The sequence below is a fragment of the Haliaeetus leucocephalus genome, unplaced genomic scaffold, assembly GCF_000737465.1.
Source record: "Haliaeetus leucocephalus isolate CR32 unplaced genomic scaffold, Haliaeetus_leucocephalus-4.0 Scaffold484, whole genome shotgun sequence".
Lineage (NCBI taxonomy): Eukaryota > Metazoa > Chordata > Aves > Accipitriformes > Accipitridae > Haliaeetus > Haliaeetus leucocephalus.
This window is the reverse complement of record NW_010972920.1, coordinates 2451426-2478718: the sequence shown is the minus strand read 5'-3', so window position 1 is coordinate 2478718 and position 27293 is coordinate 2451426. Positions and strand designations below refer to the sequence as shown.

Below are 27293 nucleotides of genomic sequence, written 5' to 3'. Positions count from 1 at the left end.
ATGCGGCACTGTGTTGCCCAATGTAAGTGCAAACCGGGAAAATACAACAGCGTTACCAAATAAATTCTTTGGTTTCACTTTTCTTTTCAGTTACTCATTTCAGGTTGCATTTGTGACGCAGTGCAGTTGGATACTCTTCTGTATTCAGTCCTGCCTTTTCAGCAAATGTTTCTATGTGCTGTTCTGCAGGGAGGCACTGGAAAGACAAACAAAAGAGGCTCTGAAACTCCCTGAAGAAACTACCAAATTCCCAGTGGAATCGGTGATATGCTCTTTGAATCCTGAGGAATCTTTACCAAGTGGCAGTATGCCTAGCATGGGCAAGTATTGAACAGATTTCAGAACAAGACTTGGGAGTAAATCACTATGAATGTTGCAGACTATTACGTGACTTAGAAGGATGCTCATAAGTTTGTTTCATATTTCAACTTGAATCCTCTTTAGGCCCTGTGTCTTGAACAGCTCTTATTGACACAAGCCCAAGGTAAAGGCAGAGCAGGTTTGAAATGTATTCTTCTGAACATTGTGGCATTCGCCATCCAGTGTGCAACCCTAGAATCGGCTGGATTTGTTGTCCTTAGAAAAGATGATGCCTAGGTTTGACTATCAACAGATAGGCCCTGAGAAGCACTAATGCCCGATTTGTACAGATGACAGTTTATTCTCGTGTAATGACTCCTGTTTCAACACTTAAATTTATCTGCCTTTCAGGTGCTGCTAGTCCATTTCTCAACAACCGGAATGTTTTAGCTTCTTCCATTCTCAGCACGGTGATGGAAAACTCAGCCTCTTCTCGTACTGATAGCAGTCCACCCAATAGCGTCTTCTGTTCCAAGTATGAAATACATACGGATTCTGAGAAAAAAACCATGAATGGTGCTGGCAAAGAACACACGGAAAACATTCTGGAAGAATACTCGCAGAAAGGTAGAGATGTGCAGAAGAGGCTGAATGAAGTGAGTGGCAAATTTGGGGCAGCTTCTTAAGTATAGATGAGCTTTTGTTGTTTTTGTCATTGCTGAGTCTGGACAGTTCTGCCAGCGCTATTTTGAGCAGCCTCTTGGCTGCTGTAAATTGTACTTGGCTGTCACGATTCCCACATGCCCTTTGACAGACAGAAATAGGCAGTGGGTAGTAATGTTGTTGGCATGATCCTTGTAACGGTATTCCATGCATAGTCAGTGCACCGCAGCACAGTGTGACTTGCTGGTTAAGAAATAATGAAAAAAAAAAAAAGAAAAAAACCCCTCTTAACTCTCATACCTGTGCTGCGCTCAGCCTCATTTTTTTAGGTTATGTATTCAGTATTTTGATTGGTTTAGCGTGGTGGGTTGTTTTTTGGTATTTTTTTCTTCCTTTAGACCACTGAGCTACGTGAGCAACAGAAAATCAATTTAAGACTTATCATTGCTGATTTGCAGACCAAACTGATGGAAGTGCAATTGGAAAGAGATGCGCTTCAGGATACTAGGTATGAAGGCCAAGACAGATGTATTATGGAGAGTGTATATCTGGGCTTTGAAAGCCACACCAGTTCTCCTAAGTGAGAAACTTGCACTCAGGAGTGAAGACAATGAGACAGTGGCACATTGGTTTAGAAAATGGCTTATTATGTAGTTGTAAAAAACAGCAGTTAATCAACGTAAGTATTAAACGTATTAGTCAGGATATAAATCCATATTGTGAATCCTGTTTTCTGAATTATTTCTTTGGTTTCCAAATTCAGACAAAAGGAATCCCAGTGCCAAGAGAATGTAAAAATACAGCTAAAAAATACTGTTCAAGAGCTGGAAGCTGCCAACCAGCTGCAGGAGGAGATGCTGAGGGAGGCTGACAGCCGAACTGAGCATCTGAAAAAGATGGTCCACAGCCACAAGGAAGTACTTCTGGAACTACGTGGCATCCTGATGGACTACGAAGACAGCACAGGCAAGAAACTCTATGAGCATGAGAATATTACTAGCCTACACATCCAAAGCCTGAGCACAGCATTTGCTGACATCCTGCAAGATTTAGACTCAGAGGTGTCATACCTCAAAGAAAAGGTTGTCCTGGTATGTGAAGAAAGCGCTACTTTTGCTTCCAACGCTCTGTGTTTGTTTTTTAGAAAATACTTTTGAAAACTCCATGAGCTCCCATCTAAACTGGCCTAAGGGAATGGTTATGACCCAAAGAAATAGAAATGCTACTTTGCAGTTAAAGGTGGCAGGTGCTGGTATGCCAGTCTTTTACACCATCCCCACTTGAGATTGGGTTTATTGCTGCAATTTAACTTGTATTGTGCACATTTTCACAGTTCAAGGTGGAAGCAAAGGAAAGGGAATTACACTTTGAAAACCACTGTTTAGCTGGTGTTTTCCTTAGGGTTTAGCATTGTCATCTGTTTACAATAGGTGGAAGAAAAACTTGAGTCATTGAAAAAAGATTCACAGACCCAAAACCAACTTCTGCTTCAGCAGCATCAAAATAGGTACCTGTTCTCCATTTATTTATTCGTAAGACATAAATAGATTTTTTTCACATGTTCCACAGATAATTCTTTTGTGGTGATGATGATGATGATGATACGGGGTGAGGGGAGTGACTGGGGCACCGCAAGCAATATTTTTCAGGACTTAATAATTGTTCCATTGCAGATGTTTATTTGCTCTTGACTTTCTGCTGCTTTTTCCTTCCATGCTTACAATTTCCTGTTTTATTCACTGCCTCAAAAAAATAGCATTTTGGAAGAATCTGTACACCTTATTTTTGTAAGTGTGATTGGTTGCTTAGGTGGACATCTAGAATTTGTTGGGAGTCTAGTGCTACCGTTAAAAGAAAAGATTGAAAGTTATCACTTTGGTGGTTACATCAGCTTTTTCTTACTAATTTCAGTGAGAGCTTTTTCTTTCCCTGTTCAAGAAGTCCTCATTTCCCCAGCTATTCACCTGAATTATACAGTAACCTGTTCAAAATAAAAAGGTCAATAACTCAATACATAATATTTCATTCACAGTAGAACATAAAAATGTTACATTTTTGACTACTGAAAAATACCGTTACCTCTTCAGCAGAGAAGTTACTATTTTCCAAGGCTAAAATTATTTTCTTCTTGAAACAGGATTAAGCAGCTAATAAGTGAGCATGAACAGGAGGTGGCAGCACTAACTGATAAAGCTAACAGTGCACACTGCTATGCAAATAGTATCAAAGCCAGGTGGAGATCGTTCAGTATGTTTTTTGATTAGAGTATAGAAAATTGTTAAGAGTAACCTTAATTTGAGAGAAGGCTTATGCTGCTAGTATACTCTGCTCTTGGCCGTATGTGTTTGGTTTCTTAGTGTTTTTGTTTAAAGAGTTAAGCAGTCCTTGCATAAATTATGGAATGAAGAAAAAAAGGGAAAGAAGAAAAAAAACATGAAACTGTGCTATACAGAGGAGAGGCAAAATAGTCACGCATTAGGCAGAGTGAGAATTGGGAGACTCAGGCTGGTTCTCTTAGACTGCTGCGGTTCAGAAGAAGAGTAAGGCCAGCAAAGTCAGCGGAAGCTCAAACTGGCTCGAGCCGTCAGCTCTGTTCTTGCCACCAGCTTTTGGAGTGATGAATCTGTTATCTGAGTTTTGAACAGTTTCTGCGGAGTACATGGCTAAAGTTAAGGGATGGAAGAGTATGTAAGCTAAGAGCTGTGGCTGAGTGCAGTTTTAGATGGCTGCATTATAGCATGACCTTTGCCTTCTAAATGTTCTGTGGATTCGGATACAAACATTAATTTCCAGCAGCATTATCAGCTGAATCACAAACAAGAATGGGTAAACAGTTGGGTGGTTTGCATACATGTACAAATGGTAATGAACAATACTTTTAAAGAAAAGGTAATTTTCATTTGGGATAAATAGCTATGTTGGTACTGTTGACTTTGGTAACCATAGAGTGAGAATAAAAGGACACTAATTGTCACTGGCCACTTGATGACTCAGAAATCGGTGCTCAATATATCAGTTAAAAAAATGAGGACGTGGCATGCAGTGTTGCAAACTTAAGATGAGATTTAAGTAGTAGTATGCACTAATGTCTGATTTGCATAGTTGAGATTGAGTAGCTGATAGCAAAATGTTTCTCAGTTCTGCTGGTAGAATTTGGGGGGTGCATTTGAAAGCAGACATAGCTTTCTTAGAACTTGCTTGAGAATCAATGATTTACCAGGAAAAAAAACCATCAAGATTTCAATTTATGTAATTTTATGTGAGGTAAATATCAGAGAGAAAATCTAACCAGTAGGAAGGTGTAACTTTTATGTGATGTCACTGTGAATGGTAATCATATTTCAAAGCAGTAAGTTTCAGTGGTCATACTCATTGCAGTGAAAACAACCACAAATGTTTAATGCTTACGTGGTTCTTGCAGTTTCTGATTTTACCACCTAAAACTTTTCTTAGAGAACAAACAAGAAACCAAAATTCAGTGCTTGCACATCAAGGTAGTCACCTGGAATCTACAGTTTCTCAGCTGCGTTCTGAATTACGAGAAGCTAAGAGGATGTATGAAGACAAGGTGTGTATATGGATTTGTGTGTTAGCATTAGTGCCATTGAAACTGGATATCTGAAATGTTTAGATATGTAAGGAAAGCCTTTTGATAAGGGATTGCTTCGGAAGAACTGTGTGGACAGTAAGATAAATTACATTATCCTTAACTCTATTTGTTCCTGTTATTTTTAAGAACAAGTTATCTTTCTCTAACACAAAATAGCTTTGCAAAATTTACTGAACACAAAATAGTTTTGCTGAATGTATTGAGAGCGTACCATAAATTATGCTTTCTGGAAATACATAAAATGATTCTGCACTGCCAGCATCGTTTGCACAGGCAGGACAAGAACATTGTTTCACTATACCATTAGAGAATATGTCAGCATAAAACAGGCAGTAAAAATAGCTTTTTATTTAAGTTGGACTGCCCAGAAAAATTCTTTGGGAACTTTGTCATGGTAAGTGCAAGGATGGGAGAACATTGACATTACAGCAGTGCTTGAGAAGCATTCAGGTGCCCAGAGATGCCCCACTGTGAGTTAAGAATCTTGGAACATTTATTGAAATCCGAAGGCTTCTTATCAGCAGGATATAGTACAGGTAAGAAAGAGAGGCTGGCCACCACCTCTGTATTCAAACTTTTTCTTAATCCCATTAGAAAACATTAGTCTTGACAAACTTTTTTTGACTACGCTTGTGCCCGAAGAGCAACTTTTTTCCAGTTAGTACAGCAGGTAATTAACTGCAGACAAATGGAGAGAACTGCTTACAGTCCCACCACAGAATCTCTGCCATATCACTAACTGCAGTATTTTATATCCTGTTCCTATACCACGTCTGCTGCATCTTTCACTAATTTCACTGCTTTGGATTCCAGTTTTATAAACAATTTTAATATCTTTTAAATTTTTCTTTATTTTTGGTGAAAGATAATTCATGTTTTCCGTAGAAAATGACCTGAAAGCAGTTGCTCTCCACTCTCTTGAAAAATTAGTGGAAGTGACCCATGCAGAAATGCTTGGTGGATCCACATCCAGCTTAGATTACAAGTCATGAGGATTCAGGTATCCTTCTACATACTATTGGAAAGTTCACGTCACAGGAGTGCTCTGAAGTTTGGCAGAGCTGATAGTCTCTGATCCAAAAAGGTCTGAGAGTGGAATGGCAGGGATGTGCAGGTCAAGCCTGTGGAGCCATGGTGTACGTGTACTTGCACTGTAGAGCAAAGCAGGAAGGACTTTGTGTTTCATCATTTCTGTAGGTTTCCAGTTTTATCAAGTCCATTGGTTCACATGTATCAAAACTCACACTAGTCAGTACCAAAAGTGACTTTTCATAGCATCGTAACTGAACTATGGAGAATTTGTGAATTAAATTAATCTCCATTGCTGTATTTCATCCTCAAGGTAGAGTATAATATATGGTATGCTTTTCATGTTAGGTCTATTTACCTGAAATACTTTGATTTAAATCATGTAATGCGCAGCATAAGGTCATATCATATATAGCTGTAACTGCAGTGTATATTCCTTAGGTGTGTTCCCTTTCATGATGTTCACCTCAGATGTAAAATTGGAAACTGGGAATCAATTTAAGGTGAATTTTCACAGTCTACCAACTCTAGAAAATGTTGGGTTTGTATATCTATAAAATAATATACTACTTGGTCCAATAAAAATTGTTTTTGAATAGGAAGTGTAATACACTGAATTGCTAACGTAGACTTTAGTGAGAGACAAGTTGATAGCTGGAGATCATTTGATCTTAGGCTCTTAAGTGGAGTCATTCCTGGGAAGGTGTGAGAGAGAATCTAAATAAAGGTTTTACAACTGTATGTCTGTCTTTTGCAACAAGAATTTCTGTGCAGCTTCTCTGGTAGTTAAACACCTTAGCAACTAAAATTTTCAAGGGAATAGGTGAAAACTAAAGCCACTGTAAGTTGTTGATACCAGATGGTTTCAGCAGTCAGAAAATATGGTACTTTACTTACTGGATATAAATGTAAATATGTAAGTGTTCTGTTTGGATATGCCTATGTTAATAATGTAAAAGTGTTGTAGACTGGTCCATCATCTCATACACTGCCAGAAGTTGCATCCTTTCAGAGAAAGTGACTACCACTTGGAGCAAAACATGTTTGCTTGTAAATGTTGTAATGTATTCATAGTGAAGGAATATACCTCCCTGCCTTAGCTACATAAAACCTGCTGTTAGGCCTAGGTGTGTCTTAAGAATGTCACCTTATCATTAAAAACAAAGTGAATATGGCTGAATATATGCTTGGGACCAAATTATCCCTAAATTAACTTAATTGTACAGGAAAGGCCCTGTGTGAGGACAGCTCTTTCTGTTACTGTGAAAGCCTTACTGATAATATTGTACACTGTTGTTGAACTCTGTCGAGGGTGTACTTCAGGCTTGGATTTTGTGTGGAAATATGGAGTAGCTGCGTAAAGAGGGTTTCAGGGGGAAGTCATCTAGGACTTTGGGAGATTTCTGCTTCTGATGGAGGGCTCCACAAGATGAGAGACACCCCTTTCAAGAAGGACCTCAAGCAATTACAGGAAGAAAAGGCCCTCATAATGTCCCTTCTGCTGCTTAGGCATTGGAGGTCTGGGAAGAGAAGACTTCTGATTTTGGGGAAGGAAAACATCCTAAGAAGATCTAAAGAACTTTTCTTGGCAACATCCTGTCATATCATCCTGATCTTCCCAGCCCCAATTTGGTGAAGGACATGAGGTTTTGGGACCAGCCCTGCATAAATGGTCCATTCCTAATTAAAAAGAATTATGGCATCGTTATAATCAAATGCATCAAAGAGGGGGTGGGGGGCAGAAGAGGAAGGGAAGAGATTATTGCTTTTGTTACAAGCTGAAGAAAAGTTTTTTAAGGAAGTAGAAGGGAAATGCCCAGATTTTGGTGTTAGTCAAAAGAGAGGTTGCAGATCCTAAAGTGTTTATTAGAAGAGCACTGTAGGAGGTTTCATGTATTTTCTCATTGAATGATTCCATGTAAATTGCGTTATACTTACACTTGCATTATATTGGCTTTTCTGACTAGTAGTACTGCAAATCAAGCAAGGAGCTTGAACTTTTTTTTCCTGAAGTGGCTCTTATCCCATTCCATTCAATGTTTATGGCATAGGTAAGGAATTTTTTGAAGAGCTGTGGAGCAGGATGGAAGCCAGTTCATTCTCAGGAACCTTAGTTAACTGTGCAATGAAATTGAGCTTAATCACTCAAAGAAGACAACACAATTCTGAATACAGCTAGGGAGTGACTGCTGAGCCAAAAGATGACCTTTGGACTTCTTTCAAGTAGAACTTGGAAGAAAACTAGAAGAAATCTGATGTACTGTTTAAAATAGAATACGTTAAGATAGTTCTTAATGAACATTTGTCTTTATTCTAGGTTGAAGAGCTTGAGAAGCAGTTGCACCTAGCTCAGTCTGAAGTAGCAGAAGCTCAGACAGAACAGGATCAATGCAGCCAAGAATCTGGAAATCTGAATGACCAGATTCATCAATTGTTGGTAAAAACAAGTGATAGTATTGAAAAAAATTTTGCTTTCTAAAAAAAAGCCTCTCCTTACTGCTTTGTGTTTAGATTTGCATGTTGCTTGTTTCCAAAGGGCAGCAGCCCCCTTATAAATAAGTTTGAGGATTATTTTTTATTAGAAATTTGAATTAGGTGTGAAGAAAGTTTTCCAAAGGCCTTTGCCATTAGCAATGCAGGACGTTGAGAATTAAGGTTAACTTTGTCATAAATTCAAAATCCTTGAATCCTATGCAAACCATATTAAAGATTCTGAGCCACCTTCACTTTAACCTCACAGTTTAGATCCCTCTGTTAAGGAACCTTGGTCCTTTAACACATATTTTGGAAGACATACCCAGGATCTTCCTAACAGTACTAAACATTCCTTTGTAACTGGTTGAGAATATACACAAATTAAACAGACAATATAAAAAAATTTTGTCACATAGGGTTGGTTTCATCACAACTGGCTTCATGTACTATAATTGGCCTTGCTTTTTTATTACATGAGGTAATGTTGGGATATTAGTTTGTGTGGTTTCATTAGGTTGGTTTGCCCAGTTAGTGTCACAGTGCTTCTGAAGGAGATGTTGACATTATTTCATTCCACGTGGTGTCCTCCTATTCAAGAATATGTTAGTGTAAATGTTTTCGTACAGATTGTACATACCTATAGAGAAGACTGGAGTCAGAATAATCATTGCATAATTGAAGGTTAGGAATCTAATTTTAGGATTCCTTTTGTTTCTGTGTCTTCAGTTCATGTTTTCATTCTGCCATTCTCTGAGCTTCCTACTTAGTTCTTTACTTCAGCTTTAACAATATGCAGATAGCTAACAATAGCAAAAGTTATGATTGGCAGAAATGCCTATTGATAATTCAGTTTGGGCATATTTTAAATTCATATTTTGGAAATTAGTAGCTCTTAAATGTGTATGTCAGTATTTTTAATATTATTTATATTTTAAATTATCATTTATAATTTCAATTATGTACTGTTAGGATTATGTCTGAGGTGGAAAAGATTTAAGCTCTGGAGAACATGTGACAAATTACTGCATGGAATGAAACAAGCAATGAACAGTTCTTATTAGTGGTAATATCAAGAGCAGCCTTCCTTGGCATGTAATGTAGTGCTTCATTGTTTTTCATTTGATGTTGACACAATATAATCTTTTTTCATTTTGTAGCTTATACTTATTTTGGGATAGATATATAAATGACATGAAAGACATCAGCGTTGAGGTGTTAATGGTTCAAAATAATTACAGCAGCAGTATATAAAGTTGAAAGTTACTGCTTTGTTGGAAGAAAATATATGGGAGGTGCCAGACTAGTTCAGCCAATATTCCTGTCTTCTGCTAAGTATAAATGCATGCAGTAGTTCCTTTTCAGTTATATAATTGTGTAATTGAATGTTGCCAATGTTAAGAGAAGGAACAAAAAAAAAATCCTAAATGTGATTCAAGAAGGGAGATGACTTTAATCTCTTGTAGGCTGAACTTCATAAAAAAGACATAGAGTTAAGCTTAGAAAAAGAGCAGAACAAGCGATTTTGGGATCGAAGCACAGACAACAGCATCACCATTAACCATCTAAGGAAGCAACTAGACAACAAAAACATACAGTTGCAGTGCATGGAAAACACAGTGAAGGAAATGAGGACTGAATGTTGCAGACAAATGGAGCGCCAGGTTGGTGAGCAACTGGAGCATGATAGTGTTTAGGACAGAAAGTGCACTGACTGGGGGCTGTACTTCATATAGAAATACTGTGACTCTGGTTACCATGGTTGGGAGGTCTCTGGAGCTCATGTGCCAAAATTTTCCTTCCAAAGAGGCAAATACATGACAGTCAGAATTTGCCTTTTTTTCCTATTAATGTGACCTTCATCTCTCTTTACTGTTTGTCCTGGTTTCAGCTGGGATAGAGTTAATTGTCTTCTTAGTAGCTGGTACAGTGCTATGTTTTGAGTTCAGTATGCAAAGAATGTTGATAACACTGATGGTTTCAGTTGTTGCTAAGTAGTGTTTAGGCTAAAGTCAAGGATTTTTCGGCTTTTCAAGCCCAGCCAGCGAGAAAGCTGGAGGGGCACAAGAAGTTGGCACAGGACACAGCCAGGGCAGCTGACGCAAAGTGGCCAACGGGGTATTCCATACCATGTGATGTCACATCAGTATATAAACTGGGGGGAGTGAGGGTGGCGGGAATCGCCGCTCAGAGACTAACTGGGGGTCAATCGGCAGGTGGTGAGCAATTGCACTGTGCATCATTTGTACATTCCAATCCTTTTATCATTACTGTTGTCATTTTATTAGTGTTATTATCATTATTAGTTTCTTCTTTTCTGTTCTATTAAACTGTTCTTATCTCAACCCACGAGTTTTACTTCTTTTCCCGATTTTCCCCCCCATCCCACTGGGGGGTGGGGTGGGGAGTGAGTGAGAGGCTGCGTGGTGCTTAGTTGCTGGCTGGGGTTAAACCACAACGCTGTTGAGGAATTAGAAGCGTTATTTTTTTTCTTGGATTTTTGATGTACAAGCCTTAGGTGAAAATGAGTGTTCTGCTGATAATGTGTTTGATTTTGACTGTAAACATCCAAAACAACATTTTTTAAATTTCCAGAAAGTTTGATGCTGCCAGACGTAACAAACAAACTATTGAAGGTAGTGTTTTCGGTAGTGAGCACTTCTGTAAGAATAATTAGCAAATTAAAGGCCTTCATAATGCCTTACTTTATGTAGTGCTTAATGAAGACGTAGTGAAGTTTGGGTTTATAACCCTAAGCTGAAATGCAGTGCTATGTCAGAAAAAATTACTTCTGACAAAGTAGATTCCTAGACACTGACTTGTAGTACATTCTACTTTCTTCAAGACTTCAGACCCTCAAAAATGAGCTGTAGTTAGGTAACCCACTTTGCATTATGAGTAAAGATCAAGTTAATTCCTTTGTTTTCTACCGAACCGCACGCTTATGCTACCGCACACATTGTTCTACATTTTCTCAATCCATTATTTTTCCTTTAACATTCTCCCACCAGGAAGTTCATTCTTTTCTTCTGTTTCTATTTTGTTCTATTAGGAGTTCCTGAGTCACAGTACTTTGTGCTTTAAATGGTGCCCATTGCTGCCTGCAGGAATAAAATCAGTAATAAGTTATTCATGTACATACTTTTTTTTTCCCAACTTACAGTGCAGTCAGTCGAGTTTTAACACTTAAAGTTCTTTAGCCTCAACTGCTCTAAATTTTGTACTAACGTTTCCGGTTGATTGATTTTTTTTTTTACATTGGTTTAACATTTTTAGTTTTCTGTGATTAAAGACCCAATATTCTAAGCAATACTTCATTTATTAAAATGGAGAAAGAGGAAAGAAATCTAGAAGAATCACAGTCATTGTAGATCAGACCATGCTGACCTAATTTTCTTGTAAAACTCAGATGTTTAAGATGAACTATAGAAAACCAGAAATGTGAAAGGGAATTCTAAAGGTAGAAATAAACATTTCTCTTGGTTGATCCTTCTATTGCTATTATTCAGATGGCTGCAGTTAAGGAAAAAAAAGAAAGCATTGGAAGAATCTCCTCTTTGACTGTCCAACTGGAGTCAACCAAGGAAACACTCTGTAAAGTTAAAGAAGATCTTACAGCCAAACAGATCAATTTGGAGACTGCTGAGAAAACATTGTCAACTCTGACAGCCTGTTTGCAGGAGAAAGAGAGAGCCCTTGAGGATACCAGTAAGGAAATCAAGAAGCTACATTCACAACTTGGCAGTAGGATGCAGGAACTCCAGCATCTGAAGAATGAAGAGGACCGTTTACATAACGTGCAGTCAGAGTGTGAAACACTGAAACTGCAGGTGTTAGAGAAGGAAAGGATTATTGAGGTCTTCCAAAAGCAAATTGATAACATGACCCAGATTGTGGGCCAGTCCAGTCGAACTGCTGGAGCAATGGAAGTTGAGAAATCTCAGTTTATAAAAGAAATAAATGACTGGAAACTCAAAGTAGAAGAACTTAAGGTGTGCAAATGATGCTGTATTTATGTCTCTGTAAGACAGTAAATATTTTCTGTTTTTAAATCTGTATCTTAATGTGCTAATACAGTGGTTTTAAAGAAGGTCCAGCAATGCACTTTGAATCCTAACAGCACTAAAAGAGTTAGTGGGCAGAGAAGAATATTATCACATTACCACCAAAAAGGAATAATTCACTGGTGAAAAGCAGTTGCCAAAAGGCTTATGAAAGCTGGAATGTAACATGCTGACCTTGGTAACACAATTGTCCACACCAGTAGCAGAACCAGAAATACAAAGTGTTACTGAGAAATAACAAGACAGTGAGCGCTCAGAATTCCAAATGGAGGACACTGTTTATGAGTGGTTATTTCTCAGACAAGAATTACAGGATATGGTAGTCTTATGCAGGTCAGCATGTTCAGAAAAAATTCACTCCACATAGGGAATTTCATCCTCTTCTGTGAGAACACCGTTGAGTATTAGGAGTGAGTATGGAGGTATAACTACAAGAGGATGGAAATCATTTTCATATCACGCACCTGGTAAGGTTAAACATGCTGTAAAGCCATCAGATTGGATTCTGTTGTACCCTTTTTGTCTGGATTAGCAATGTTCTCAAAGGTAATTTGTCTGTTTCACTCTGTTTTTCTTTCTTGCCCCAAACTGTTCTCTGACAACCGAGATTTGAAGTAATGATGATGTCTGCATGTCTTTATGGTTATTTTATATAATGATGTATATTACACATAGTTACTATTGTTTTCTATTTAAGTAGGTTGCAAAGGATGAGAAAGAAGCTAGAATACATGAACTGGAGGCCAGACTGAGCGAGCTGGAACTGGAGAAGGTTAAACTGGTTAACACATGCACTGAGAGGCTCCGTGCACTTAATGATACGAAACTAGAGAAAGACCAGCTAATGAATGAACTCCAAGCCAGTCGGAGTGAGCTGGCTGGCCTTGGAGGTAGGGAGGCTCAACTTAGTTCAGCTCTGATAGCTGCTAAATTGGGCTGACATTAAAAATAAGAGCAGCTTGCTTGCTGAATCCAAATATGGCTGCTGGTACAGCAGGAGGTTCCCTGCCAGCACAGGATGGTCAGATTGCTTCAGAGAGCTATGTCATAGTTTGGAATTCTGGCACAGAATGACGGGAATACAATCCTTATGGCACTCACTCACTACCCTGAGCGAAAATACTTAAACCACCTGACTCTGGAGACCAAAGAAGCAGATCTAGTAAATCACAGAATAGAAACTTGAGCACTTTCCTGAGTGTTACTTAAGAACACTAGTGGATCCCGTTAACCTTCTATGGTCAAATTACAGTAGAACTTGGTTTGTGTTTGTTGTAGTTCTGCTACAATGTTATTTAAAAGTTCATGTTCTAACTCCACTGTTTTCACAACTAATGTTTGAGAAGGCAAACAGTTGAGGTAATATTAAAAAAAAAATATATATATAGGGGCTGGACCCAAGGCAACCACCAAAAGTCAGGGAGATCCTGTGTTAAATTTGCACTGCAGCCAGACAGATGATAGTGTTCACTTGGTTTGCTCTCTATGCACCCCTGTACTCTTATAAAATACACATTGGTAACATTTATTTCTTCACAGCTCAGCTATACCACTAAACTCATTAAGTTTTGTAAGAATTAAGCAGATAACTGTGATTTTACATTGAAGGTCTGCTTTAGGTTTCTATAGTACTATTGGGGTGAATGAGCTTTAGGTAGGGCTTATCGGAGTGAATGACCACAGAGGAATGAGGGCCAAGCTGTTGATAAAGAGTCTGAGCACACAGCTGGCTGGCTTGTAGTGGTACGGGTGACATAAGAGGAGTTGAAGAGAGATATAAGAGAAGCAGAGTTGCGGGGAAATGCTTGACAAATTAGATCAGTTCAGACCTAAGTCTGGTTATAAGTGTGGCTGGAGAGAAGAATGATCAGGCCAAAATGCTGTCTCTCACCAAGACCCTTAACTTCCACAATATACAGTTGGTTCTAGCAGCAGGAACTCAGAAATGTGGATTTATATCACTTTCTTGGAACTGTTGCTTTGGCACGCAACCGAAGAACACATTTGTTTCTGGTGAAACTGAAGCTTTTGCTGACATGCAAGACAATGAACTACTAGTTGTGCATTTGGTAGCAGTGGATGTTATTTGCTTTATGTCTTAGCTCTTTGCATATTTAATACTCCTTTAAAGAGAGTAGGCAACCAATCAGTAATCTTAGTCTACAAGAATGATAACTTTTTTGTCACTGTAATTTCAATCTTTACTTACTCTCACCAGAGGGATTTGAAGATTTGAAGAGGGATTACCAGGGTAAAATTGAGGAGTTGAAAAATACTGCAAACCGACTGAAAATGCAGTTGAAATCTGCCCAAGCTGAACTGGAACAGACCAGGACTGCTCTAAAGACTATGGAGGGATCTGATGGCAATGGTAATTATGGATTGAACCTCCCCAAAATCACACACATTTGTCTTTTTAACAAGAGGGTTCTTTTAAGTATTGATCCTTCAATAGTTGCTATAATAATATTCCAGCTATTTTGTGTAATAAATAAACAGTATTGCAGATGACAGCATGTTTTTGTTTTATCATTTACTACATACTGTAAAACTGAAACCATGAGTTGATTTTTGTTAGGTGATCTTTATGCGTATTTCCAGGGAATGCTGTCGTCTTGTCTTGTGTGTGTGATGGGTCTGGTGCCACTACCTTGGACAAAACTCCAGCTGATTCTAGTGGGTGGTTTGCACACATAAGTGACTGTGGGATCCTGGTTCAACTTACTTATTCTAACATATTGCTGATAGCTGACTTCCAGAGTCTTTGGTCAGAACTCAGAATGCATAATCAATGTTATTAATTGAGAATTAACCTTGTCTTTTACAGCTATGAAAGTTGCAGTGGGAATGCAGAAGCAGATCACAGCCAAGAGGGGACAGATAGATGCATTACAGAGCAAGATTAAATTCTTGGAAGAGGCAATGACAAATGCAGCTAAGGTCACAAGAGCTCCCTGTAAAAGTATTTAACTGTATTTAGAGAGATTTTTCTTTGGAGAAATGCACGGCCAAAAGCGCAATTGGCCCACGAAGGGCCGAAGAGAATTTTATTTGATGTAATGTGCACCTTCCTTGTTGTCCGGCTAGCACATATCCGGGAATATCTCCACCACAGAAATTAGCATTCTGTGTAGACAGGTTTTAATTCATATTTGTTCTCTGTGAAAGAACAGTACTAGTTTCAGTGAGAATCAGGCTCTTACATATCAGTTATTTTAAAAAATGTCAACTAATTCATTCTGTATTCTTCTGAATTTGGCCCACAGTGCTTCCCCTCTTTCTTTTCTGAGGTGGTTCTTTGCAGTTCTGGTTGTAAACTCTCTATGTCAGGGTCTGTCTAGCATATTGAGGTCTTTCTAGCATTTTCTGTGACAAATCATTCAGTTACCAATAGCTGGAGTTTATTGAATGATCATTTATATCAGTTCGCTATAACCTGTCCTTCTTTACTGGCTTTGGATCCTGAAGCTGAAAATTGCAGTTTCAAAATGGATCTAAAATCTGGGATACTACTTCATCAGGACCAGTCCAATTGTACTTTTCTTTATAAGACCTATGTTCTTGTTGCAAAACCTCACCTTTCTGCAAGATGCAGAAAGGGTTAATTCAGATCTTTCAAAGAAAAAACGATTTGCAGAAAACAAGTACGTATAATGTAGGTAGTTATAAATTTTTGACTCGTACTTTGTTGACCTCATCTTAAATTCAGGAAAAACATTACCTCAGAGAAGAAAATAGTAAACTAAGTCAAGATTTGAGCTATGTTACAGCAGAAAATACCAAGATTGCTGGGGAACTGGAGATCCTGAGATCACAAAGCAAACATCTGAAAGAAAAAATACCTAAGATGGAGACAGCCCTTGATAAGGTAATTTAAGGTAGCTTTCAGTTCACTGAGACTACTACTGGGTGCTTTCCTCAACAGACAGTTGGGAAGAGAAAAAATGTCTGACCTCTTACCTAGGCTGTATTTAATACATCCTATTCACATGTACTGTAAGATACTAACCTGAAGAGATATCTACAGTTAAGACTGTCTTCTGGTTTTTTAATTGGAAAAGGCTTCTATTTTCATTAAGAGAATTCTTGATTTACTCCTTACTAGCTCAGGGAAGTATGAACTGCAGGGAATTAAAAGCAGATTGACCTTCCAGGCAGTAGATTGACCTTCCAGACCTTCCGCTGGCTCTTGGCACAGCTCCTTTCTCTAGTGAGAGAGGCTACTGTTCCATATAACAGGGGCTCCACTGGAACTGAGCATCGACACATGTTGACTCAACACAGTTGTCCATGTTCAGCCCTTTCTGGGGCCTTAGTCAGCCAGCTGTGGCTGGGTGAGGGACATTTTTAAGGACGTTTTATTGTTTCATTTGCCTTTTTTATTTGAAGTTTCTGTTACTGACATACCTGACTCTTAAGGCCAGGTTCTAGGTTTTGGTCTGACTAGCACATAAATCCCAGGTGCCCTACAAGTATGCTGCTGCTCTTCCAGAAGGAAGAGTCCTTTTCAGCTCCTCAGAATTCCAGCTGTTCAGATACAAATTTAATGTAAGGTGTCTCTCTGAAATAGCTTTATTACTCAAAAAAAAAAAAAAAGTAGTTGTGATACCTCCTCCCAAGTGTGGCATTTCTCACTTAAAATGCTTGACACTAGAAACTTAACTTTCTTTGTAGTATCTATCATTGTGCACAGTACCAGCCAACTGACGAAGGAGCCGAGACAGTAGGGGCAAGTGCTCACTGAAAACTGGCATATAAGGTACACCGAGTAACAATTCTTAGAAATTAGTACAGGTTGTACTGTGTAATTGGCCCTCTTGCTAGTCATTAATGATTCAAAGTTAAATGTTCAAAAAGCTGCTGCTTGTAATGATACATGCATAGTGCCTCAGGGGACCTGCCCATGCCTCAGTGACAGTCATAAAGAAGCACAGAAAGAGAGTCAGTTTCTAATAATGTAGCTATTTTTATTTTAAAACCAAAGAGGGAACTCTGCTAGAGTGATAAAAGCAGTCTGCTTCATGAAGATTGATCTCTCTCTTTTTGTCGTTTGGCTTAGATCTTCTCACACCTCTTCAGAGTAAGCTTTTTAAAGAAGAAAGAGTATGTAACAACCAAGACAGGTCAACAAAGTTATCGGCCATCCATTTTGAAACCTTGAGTATAGTTTTACACTATTAGCACAGTTGAATTTTCTAATCCCAAAGGTGTTCAGTAGGTCTAGGACTGTCCCTGACAGGATTAGCTCCCTTCTGTGATATTACGATGTGCATATTGTGGCTACTAGGATCATATAACCAGTCAGTTGCTTTTGTAAGCCTATCAAGAAAGGCATCTGGTCATATTGCAGTATTTTTATGCTAATAGCAGTAGATAAATACAGCATCTGTAGGTGTACCTTGTTTATCAGAAAGAAAATGGGAAAGAGTGCAATGCACAGAAAGTTAGCAAAATTAATTTATGCCTCTTCTATCCTCTCTTACAGGCATCCATGCAATTTGCAGAATGTCAGTGCATAATCCAGTGTCAGGAACAACAAGCTATGCGCTTCAGACTGCAGCATACTCTAGATGTGAAAGTAAGTACGTTACTGAGAAGCATGGTATAAAGTTAGATGCATTTACTTTGTGTTCTAACTTTAGGTTTAAACCTATTTATTGCAAAGTACTCTAAAAAGTTTGTGTTCTGAAACCTTTTTTTACATGGAGTACCTCATTGCTGCACAAGTTATGTCCATAATTTCAGTTACTTTGAAGTGCTATTTACAGTAAGGGCAACAAGAAAATTAAACTGCTACAGGAATATGGGACCACATGCTTCAGCTGCTAAGCTTTGGTTTCAGTGACACTTAAGCATTTTTTTGTGGCCCTAGACAAATAAAAGCTAGAAATGTTCATGGCATTATTATGAAAAATTAATTGAGAGAATGAGGTCTGTAGGGTTGCCTTTTACTAGTGTAAGTGTTAGAGACAGAAAGCACTAACAAGCTTTTGGGCACCCACATCCTTCTTCAGGCCTGAAATAAAACTAGCAACCTTAAAGCTACATACAGGCTGCAAACAAGGGCTCTGAGTTTAATTTGATTATGCTTATTAGTTAGGCAGCACACAAAAGAAAAATCATTTTTAAAAAGCAAAGAGTTGTTAGCAAGGGGAAAGGAAATATGGTCATGAGGCGTCAATTACGTGTCTTCCTTTTTCTGTCCCAGATATCTGTTGAGCTATACAGCATTAGTGAAAGATAGGGTTGAGGGAAAATCATGCAGTAATGTAAAGCCAGTATCTCTATTATAGAGCCCAGATTTTTTATTGCCCAATAGATTTAGTCTAATCTCTATCTTTACTAATGGGTTTAATAGAGAATATTATTTACCTTTGCCTTATTTATAACCATAGACGATTAAGGCTGCAGTGAAACTACTGCTATAAATGAACAGTACACTTGGAACAGTAATTTTGGCATAAGAAATTATTACTTTTAGTCACCCACCCCAGTTGTTAGTTTTGAGTGAGAAATGAAATACTATATTCAAAATACAAATCTACTTAAGTGATACAAAAGTACTTCATATGAACAGTGGCAAAGGTGGGGAATCTCATATTCCAGTGAAAGAAATTCTCACCCAAGAGGGGGAAAAAAGGTACAAGAACTGTGGGACACTTAATTTTGTAGTGGCCCTGAGATGTCCTCCACTTGAATGATGGCAGAGCATATGTTAAAATTCTGAAAATAAATGAAACTGCCACTCTTGGCACCCAGTTCAGTCACTAAAAGGTTTATGTCTGAGCACAGCTAATAAATAACAGGAAGTGTTTTGAGAATTGAGTGCTACATATTATAAAAGATTTGACTAAAAGAGATGCCCTGTTAGAGAGGGCATGCTGTCTAAACCCATTTATTCTGCTTAGCTATACTTGATTGTTCTGCTCGGCTAATGTTTTTCTGCAGGAGCTGCAGGGTCCGGGCTACTCATCAGCTTCTGCTTCAGGCAAGCTGCAGCACATAGTGCCTCTTTCCCACCTGCACTCTGCTGTCGTGTCACCTTCCCTGAACTTGGCCAGCTGTGCCCCTCCTGTGAGTACCTGCCTCAAAATGGGAAACTGCATGGGAAACAGGGATGTTCCAAAGGGTAAAAATAACATGGAATTTCTGAATGGGAGAGCATCTGGTAGGAGTGTCCAAGAGTAAATTCTTAACACCAAAGGTAAAACCATTTTCTGTAGCTTCTTGTACGTTACGGCCTTTCAGAAGATCTTTTTTTCCGTTTGCGAAATACATGTAAAAAGCAACTGGACAGTGCAAAAATTCTATAGATTGTAATAGGAGTTTAACTTAACCTCTATCACCAATAACATTTATAAACTATTAAAATAGAAGGTACTGATCTGTAAGCAGTTTGGTTTTCACTTTTTTTTTCTAGTACTTTACTTGCTGTAAATCACTTATATTTGGCAGTGAAAATAGTCTTGTACATAGTTCCTGATAAATGTCATCACCTGATTGACCTGTAGTAGCTTTTAATACTTACATTGTCCTCCAAGCTGGCTTTCAGTGGTTTTGACCAATTTTATCCTAAAAGACACATCATTGTCCTTCCTTTTGTTTTTTGTATATCTACATTTAGATTACTTAAATTAAATGCTAGTGTTGTTCTGATTTTTCATTACAGAAAACTTCTTCAACTCCAATCTCATGCAAAAAACCCCACAACTTTTGGTATTTTCTGTTTAGATTTTGTATAATTCTCCAAAAGGGACCTGATGTATCTCTCGCAGAAATTGGTAGAGGTATTTTCATTAATTTTTACCTCAAAATCTGTAGACTGCAAGTTAACACAGATATTTTTCAGTAGTATTTTCTGTTTTACTTTCTGATGTGGTGACAAACATTTATATCAAGGAACAAAGGATAGTTAATTCTTTGAAATCCCTGCAGCATCAGGGACTCCCATTCTCTTTTCTTTGAGTTAATCAGTTTATACTTCTGAGGATAAAGAAGGAAAAAGAACCGATTTTTTTTAATGTAGTACCATGGTGAGGACTTAACAGCTCGTAGGAGAACTTGATTCAAGGTCTACTTGAATCTTCTTGGTTCCTGCACGATTAGTTATTGTACAAAATGAAGCAGCTCCAACACTTGAGACGGAGACCCTACCTGGTCGGTAGCCTGGTTTCTTAGCCAGATTGTGGGAAAGAAGGATTTGGTCTGACTCAGTATCACATTGACCCAATATGAAGCTGAGGAATTTGTTCTCCATATAAGCTCTGCTGAAACTAGTGTGTTCCCATTGGAAATGAACTTCTTTTCAATGAAAACGTGTTAGCAAGATGTTTCTTGTGTAAGTCAGTGGGAGCAGTGCTTTGAACCTGTGAAGTGCTGAGTAGTCTGAAAAATCCAGTTCATCACAGAAAGAAAGGATTCTTTGAACCAGGCTTTTGCCTCAAGTCCTGATCAGTAAAATGAGAATAATATTGCACTTCAGCTTAGAGGATGGCTGTGACAATAAAGTGGTTTATATTTGCAGACAACTCAGCTGTTATAGAAATGAGTACCTAGAAAACACCCTGATGTACTCGTATTTCTGTCTTCAGAGTTGTGTTTGTGTACTGTACAGTAATACCTGGGAACACAGGTTAAAAAGGAGAAAACAGAGTTGTCACATAAGCAAAGATTAATGGTTCTGAGTATTGAAAAAGGTAATGGTTGTATTGGTGGGGGGAAGCTTTCATAATTAAAGGCTTATTTTAATGTTTTTGACCTTGAAACAGTAGTCATAACCTTTTTACAACGTTTATTCAAAACACAGATGTTAGCCATGTTCTCCCTTGATCACATTCAGTTGCTTTACACATTTCTGTCAGGTAACTTTCCAGATGAGAGTGCAGTCATATTCAGAGACTATTCTGACAGTCTTCAAGTTATCATAATCTAGCCTCCAACACTTCTTAACTAAAATCACAAAAAAATCTTCCCTGTTTCTAACTGGTAAGACAAGAGTAGAGGGAGGAAAAACATGTGACTTTGGATGAGTATAGGTAAGAATTGAAGAAGAGAGTGCCTTTATAAATACTTCGTAACTGAATGATTTTATTTCAGATGCTTTCCAAGCCAGGCATTTTGAAGGAAGAACCATTGCAGGATCTAAAGAGGATTCTTCAGGAATTAACAAGGTCAGACAATGACATTCCCTCTGTGGATCTTCGCAACAATGACAGCAATGGTGGGAGAAAATCGCCTTTAGCAACCATGAGAAATACAGTGTAAGAGTAATACAGTTATTTTTGTTGTGTGCTGTGTACTTCTGTAGCCTTCTAAAGCTAGGATCTGGCTAGTCACGTGTTTCAGGAGCAGTATAGGATGCCTTTTTGCAAGAAAGTTGGGTGTGTATGAGTAAGCTCAAGATAATCTGAAAGCTTCCAAAGCTTCTGTTGTTTTCCAGGTTCCTTGGATGCTTTAGGTAGTAGGGAAATAGAAGGTGACTACACCATTTGCCTTTACTCTTGCTTCTTGGTGTTTCTGCTTTTATTTGAATTTAGAACTCCTTTCTTCTTTTTCTGCCTTATATAAATATCCCTTCACTCATTGTTGAAGCAGGCAATTTTTTTTTTTACCAAACAAATGATAATGACAGTGGCACATGAAGTTGAAAAATCAATATGGCACAAATCCTGATGTTTCTAATCCAGAACATAAGGATACTTCATAAAGGAAAATATAATTCATGGACTTTGATTAGGATCAAATTTATTTAAACTGTGACGCTTCTCCCATAATACATACTGGTGGAAAAAAATAACATCAGTCCCAGTATCCTATGTATTCTGGGTTTTTCTGCTTTTCCCAGGTCTTTTTATTGAAAAAAAGATCTGCCTGTTATCAACATGCAAATTTTTTGACTGCTTAAATGTAGAAGCTTCTATTTCACAAACGGAAAAAGGGTTCATGCACAGAAGTTGGTCTGTCTGTCTGATTTTTTTTTTTAAGCAGTGACTGTATTGCCTCTTCCTACCTTGACTTTGCCTATCATAGATAGAGTCCTTTGGAGGCATGACAGTCAATCGTATGCTTTGCCAGCCTGTACTATATGATTATTGCCTATGTTCTCTGGTTACAGTGGCAGTGGGAGAAATTGTTCTTTTCTACATATGGGTGCGAGCATTTATGGTTCAGACCGTGTGGATTTTACGAGAAATTTTCTCCCTTGCAACAGTGTTCTCTTGCAGAGCTGAAATGAGGTTGTGGGAATCCTACACCTCATCAATTCTCAATATACAAAACTGTCAAAGTACATGACTATCTCAGTGCTGTTGGTAGTGCTAGTTCTGGTGTTGTCTTTCTACATCCTTCTACGCAGAGACGGTACAAGTAGAGGATATGCTGCTGTCTTCAGCCTACGATCAGATCCTTGCAAGAGGTGAGAAATCACTTCTCTGAAAAGGTCACGGATAACAGAGATACAGACGTTGATCGAGTGAATACAATAGGACAATATAGACAATATTGTGAGAAATAAAAAAGAGAGTTGTTGTACAAAATGTATTTAAAAATTGGGAAGAAAATAATGGTTTATGTTCTAATAAAGACTAGAAGTTCCTTGTAGATGAGAATTCTGAGATAGCTCAATGAAGTAGTGACGTATAAGATTCATTAACCAGGTTTGTGTCCTTAATCTCCAAAGCTTGTGTTTCTATGTACCACAGAATTGGTGTTAAACAAGTGAGAAAGATTACCCAAAGGCGGTCATCACTTTGGCATTTTCTGTAAAGAGAAATGTGGTAATGACATCGACAGGACATTGCTGAAGTCCTTAGAAGTTAATGAATTTCCTTTTAAATAGATACTTTATTAATTAAATAGAGGACCTTTACCAAAAGATACACAAGTGGTATATGGAAAGCTGGAATAAGGTGCTGCTAGGTAGATTTTCTTGATTGTCTCCTGTGAAAACTGACATGAAGCTTTATTATTATTATTTATTTTTCTTTTGTTCCCAGTACCTTAGTTAAAAGTTGTGCTATATCCAGGGTTACCATATCAAAATATAAGATGCCAAATGGCAAGTGCCATTTGCTATAAAGTCTTACTTGATTTTTTTTGTCTGTTCTAAAGCTGAGGTTGTCACAGAAAGCCTGACATAGAGCAAGAAGGTTTTGTATGATAAAGGTAGCACTTTTTATGCTTCAAGCATGCTTAGCAGGGGGGTTTTGTGTAGATTCAGATGGAATAGCAGAGCTGCTGGTGGAAATGGAGCATTTCTGCAAAAGGTCGGCATAAAATTCAGCAAGATTTTACTTTTCTGGAACACTTCCGAGTGTCTCTCGATGCTCATGCTTAAAATGACTCCAGCTGTTTTTTGGAAATTAATCAATGATCCATTTCCATTCTCTCATCAAATACCACTGTACTTGAAGAATTTACAGTGCCTGAGAAAAGACATAGATCCAAACCTGGAAAAGGCAAGAACTTACGCTACGGTAGTCATCTGATGCTATTAGGTGGAGTATGGGCTAAAAAGCACCCCATAACCGGAAGATGGTCTCAAGAAGTTAAATAGAAGGACTGTTGTGTGAGTAACCAGAAGGAAGATTGCAATGGCATTAGTTGTCTAAAGCAGAAGTTTATTGTGTTTTTTCCATCCTTATAAATACCCAGTATTCATAATGAATCTAGTCCTTTATTTCCAAAGATATCCATTACTTCAGTAGTCTAAATTCACTCCAGCTCTAAGAGACTTCTTTTAGTGAACTCATACAACAATTTTACAATGCCTTTGCTTCACTATTAGAATGTGGCTGCCATTGCACTCTGCTTGAAAAACAAGCTTAGCTTCTAAAAATGTGAAACGTCCCAATCCTACTGGCACGGCTTTTGCTGTGATTTTGACGGCGATATGTTTTTCCATGCAGGGAGACTGCAGCTAGAGACTCTGCTACTGAAAGCATTGTGGAAAAGGATACTTTCGGACGGTGAGAAGTGCTTTCACTTAGCTGAGTAACCTGCTTATTGAAGTACTCATTTGAGATTCAGTTTCTAAGGCTTTTAATACAGCATGAGTCCTGAGCTTCTTAGTATTGTTTTATTCATAATGCTGAAAGCTTCCTGGGAATTAAAAAACAAAGCTGTGATGTTACTTTCATCCCTCTAAGAGTGAGCTGTGGAACTTATTTACATTGTTTGCTTTTAATTTACATGTATAAGATCTGGAGATTACATATGAGAGCTTCACATTCTCACTGTGGAGGCTAGCTAGCATTACCAAAACTTAGCATAATACTTGCAGAATGCAAGTTTTGCCATTGTTTTGCTTGCAGGGATCCTTCATGCTTACACAGTGCGGATCGTCAGCCCCAAGGCGTTACATCCCTTGGTAAGTTTTCATTGGCTGCATTTGAGGATGAACATGCCATAATGATGTCAAACTGGAACATTACAGAATATTACAAAAAATATAGTCCAAATACAGTATATTTTCTTAGGTCGTTTACTCAAATACCTCTTAGCAGGTGCTGTTACAAAGTCTCTATTGCACTTATGCAAAACCTGTATATTGTTGCAAACCAGCTCCACGGAGGCTGATACCAGCACACCTAAAATGGCTATCTTCTGTGATAGTTAATCATCAATAGTGATAGTCTTGTCTAATTAGCATGGATAATATTGTCATATTTTTGGTGCCTAAATTTAGGCTCTTGAATTCTGTATTCAGGTATCTGAATATGGATGTGCTTTTGAGAGGAATCAGGTCATTGCAAATGTTGATTTCCTTCCAAGTACTGGGTGGCCAGTACCTTTTAAGATGTGGTAACATGAATTTAGTAACCTAAACAGAAATAAAAGGATACAGCTTTGAGCATCAGGGTTTGAAGGTACTAGTCTTAGCTGCCTTCTGTTTTCTTGCCCATAGATTATCCATTCTTTGACTTTTCTGTGAAAATTGCCTGCAGACACTGATATATTTAATTGTTCTCTATTAGTATTTAAGCCACTGTGCTTCAGAGATAGGCTAGAACTCCTCTGTTTGTCCTGAGGAGTAACTCCTATGGGTCCTCTTTCTGTATTTCTGAGTATTAAAGAAAATCTCATGGGTAGTTACTGTCAGCCTTCTAGCAAACCTACTGCAACATCCAGGGATTTTTCCTAGCTTTCAAAATAGCTGCAAGTAGCGTTTTTTACATAGAAGACTTGAGAAGTAGTTGAAGAAGAGGAGTTTGTTAGAAACCCCGGAAACTATTTTCAAGATGTCCCAGGAGGGGTGTTAGGAGTAAGAAAACAGACTATGGGAAGAACAAGAGAATTGTAGTAAATCTTCCCTTCGTTAGTTGCATACAACCTTTTTATTTTTTTTTTATTTTTTTTTACACACACACACTGTGTGCCATACATACGAAAACATGTTACGTAATCCGTTGATTGCATATTTCTATGCGTATCTTGTCTCTTTTCCTTATGACTCTCTTTCTGCCAGGAATTCAAGGCATATCAATCAGTTATTGGAAAGGAGGGAAATGGCAGACCTGTGTAAGCAACATTGTTTTTTCTGCTTCTTATAGCTAAGTAATGAGATCCAAGTCATCAGTAACGTACGGGGAGTCTTGGGTTGTTAGCAACTATGATACTACCATCAGGCTGTTTTGGAAGTAAACATGAAGCGAGTAGTCAGCAGAAAAAAGCAGGCCCTACTTTATGCTAGGCAGGTTTACTGGCCATTTTTCACATGACAATCACTTTAACAGAAACAAGCATGTTTTGCAAAGAGGCTATACTCTCCTGCTACCTTGGCTACTAATGAGGAATGGAAAGTACAAAAGAGTGCAATGAAGGGAACCCAACCCTGTAACTGTTACAAGAGATAATGTCAAAGCTGCTGTGGGGGCTTCTTTTCAGGTATGTGCTCACTGTTCTTTGCTTGGATATCTCCTAGGAGATGCATCCATTTTCTCAGCAGCTCCTCGTTATATATCGTCCCCCAAGAAGGTCTCTCGGGAGGACAGATACAGAGAAAGGTCTCCAGTGCACTTGCTATTAACCGCTCCGCCTGATGACCTTGCAGCTGGCCCCAGCGCTTCACCAGAGCATACACCGTCCACAAGGAAGGTTGGCTTTCCAGAGGGTGCAGCCGCAGCCCTCCAGATAAGTAAGCCCAGTACCATTTACTGATCCAAAGGGCCTGGCTGGGTCTCTTCTCAGCCAGTACAGCGAGTGAGTTACAAACTGTAGGTTTCATTCAGCCATTCAGCAATTCTCTAGAAACCACTGGAGTCCCACCATCATTCACTGATACAGTCTTTTACAGTCTATGATTATGGTACCTGTACTTCATACTGCATTTATTTTTTATGTACCTTTGTAATACATCGCTTACGGAAACCATTCCATGTTACTGAAAATAAATGCCAGCAATTCTCAAACATACGGGGCTGACATGGGATTGATCTTCCATTTGTGGTTCCAAAAAGTGCAGTTATAGTATGCAAATTTATTGAAACACAATATACTGATGGTTATTGCAAAGCACTGCATTAATGGTTCTGGCACACTTAACTAAAAGCGACCTGTTCTTGCTTACATCAGACTGCCTTCGCCCTGTCACAATTCTGTTGAAGTTTTTTTCTGTGAAAAATGAATTGTGAGTAAAATGTAGCAGCTAATTAATGTATTATACAAAGAGAAGATACATTCCACACACCACTAAATTTAAAAACTGGTAAATTGCTTTATTCAAGTAAATAGACTGTAGGGATGCTTAACATCAATATTTGCAGTAACAGGCAACACAGTTGCCTAATACTAATATTTGTAATAGTTGTTGTGGTTCCTGTAACACATGTAGAAAAGTTCTGGGGTTTACTGAAAATATTTGATGTAAGGCTGCATCTGTGTAGCTCTTAAGCGATACAAATAAGCTTTCCTGCATCACAAAATATGTGTGAGGATGGTGAACATTTTCAAGGTAGTCTATTAAATACGTGCCAGCAAGCCAGGCTGTCAGGACTGCTTTATTACGTTTAAGTGGCAGAAAGACCCCAAAATGAGTAGATGCAGTAGGAAAAACAGGGAAGGAACTAAATTTTCAAGTAATACTTACCAAAAACCATTTTTAAACATTACATTTCTCTATTTTGCAAGGTCTGAAAACATCATTTCTCTTAGAGGGC

The 27293-nt window shown here is 38.3% G+C and overlaps 1 protein-coding gene across 1 annotated transcript; it reads left to right on the top strand.

Moving 5' to 3' along the window:
* Positions 1 to 25660, top strand: CCDC158 (coiled-coil domain containing 158). Its single transcript, XM_010575595.1, is given in 22 exon segments — positions 1 to 22; positions 712 to 956; positions 1362 to 1471; positions 1727 to 2054; positions 2394 to 2470; positions 3101 to 3183; positions 3186 to 3210; positions 4417 to 4531; positions 7920 to 8039; positions 9541 to 9738; positions 11584 to 12066; positions 12839 to 13028; positions 14357 to 14509; positions 14966 to 15078; positions 15848 to 16006; positions 17624 to 17716; positions 19087 to 19212; positions 21235 to 21358; positions 22493 to 22552; positions 24045 to 24104; positions 24450 to 24505; positions 25604 to 25660. Coding segments are annotated over 22 exon segments (2997 nt in total).
* The last annotated feature ends 1633 nt before the right edge of the window (positions 25661 to 27293 follow it).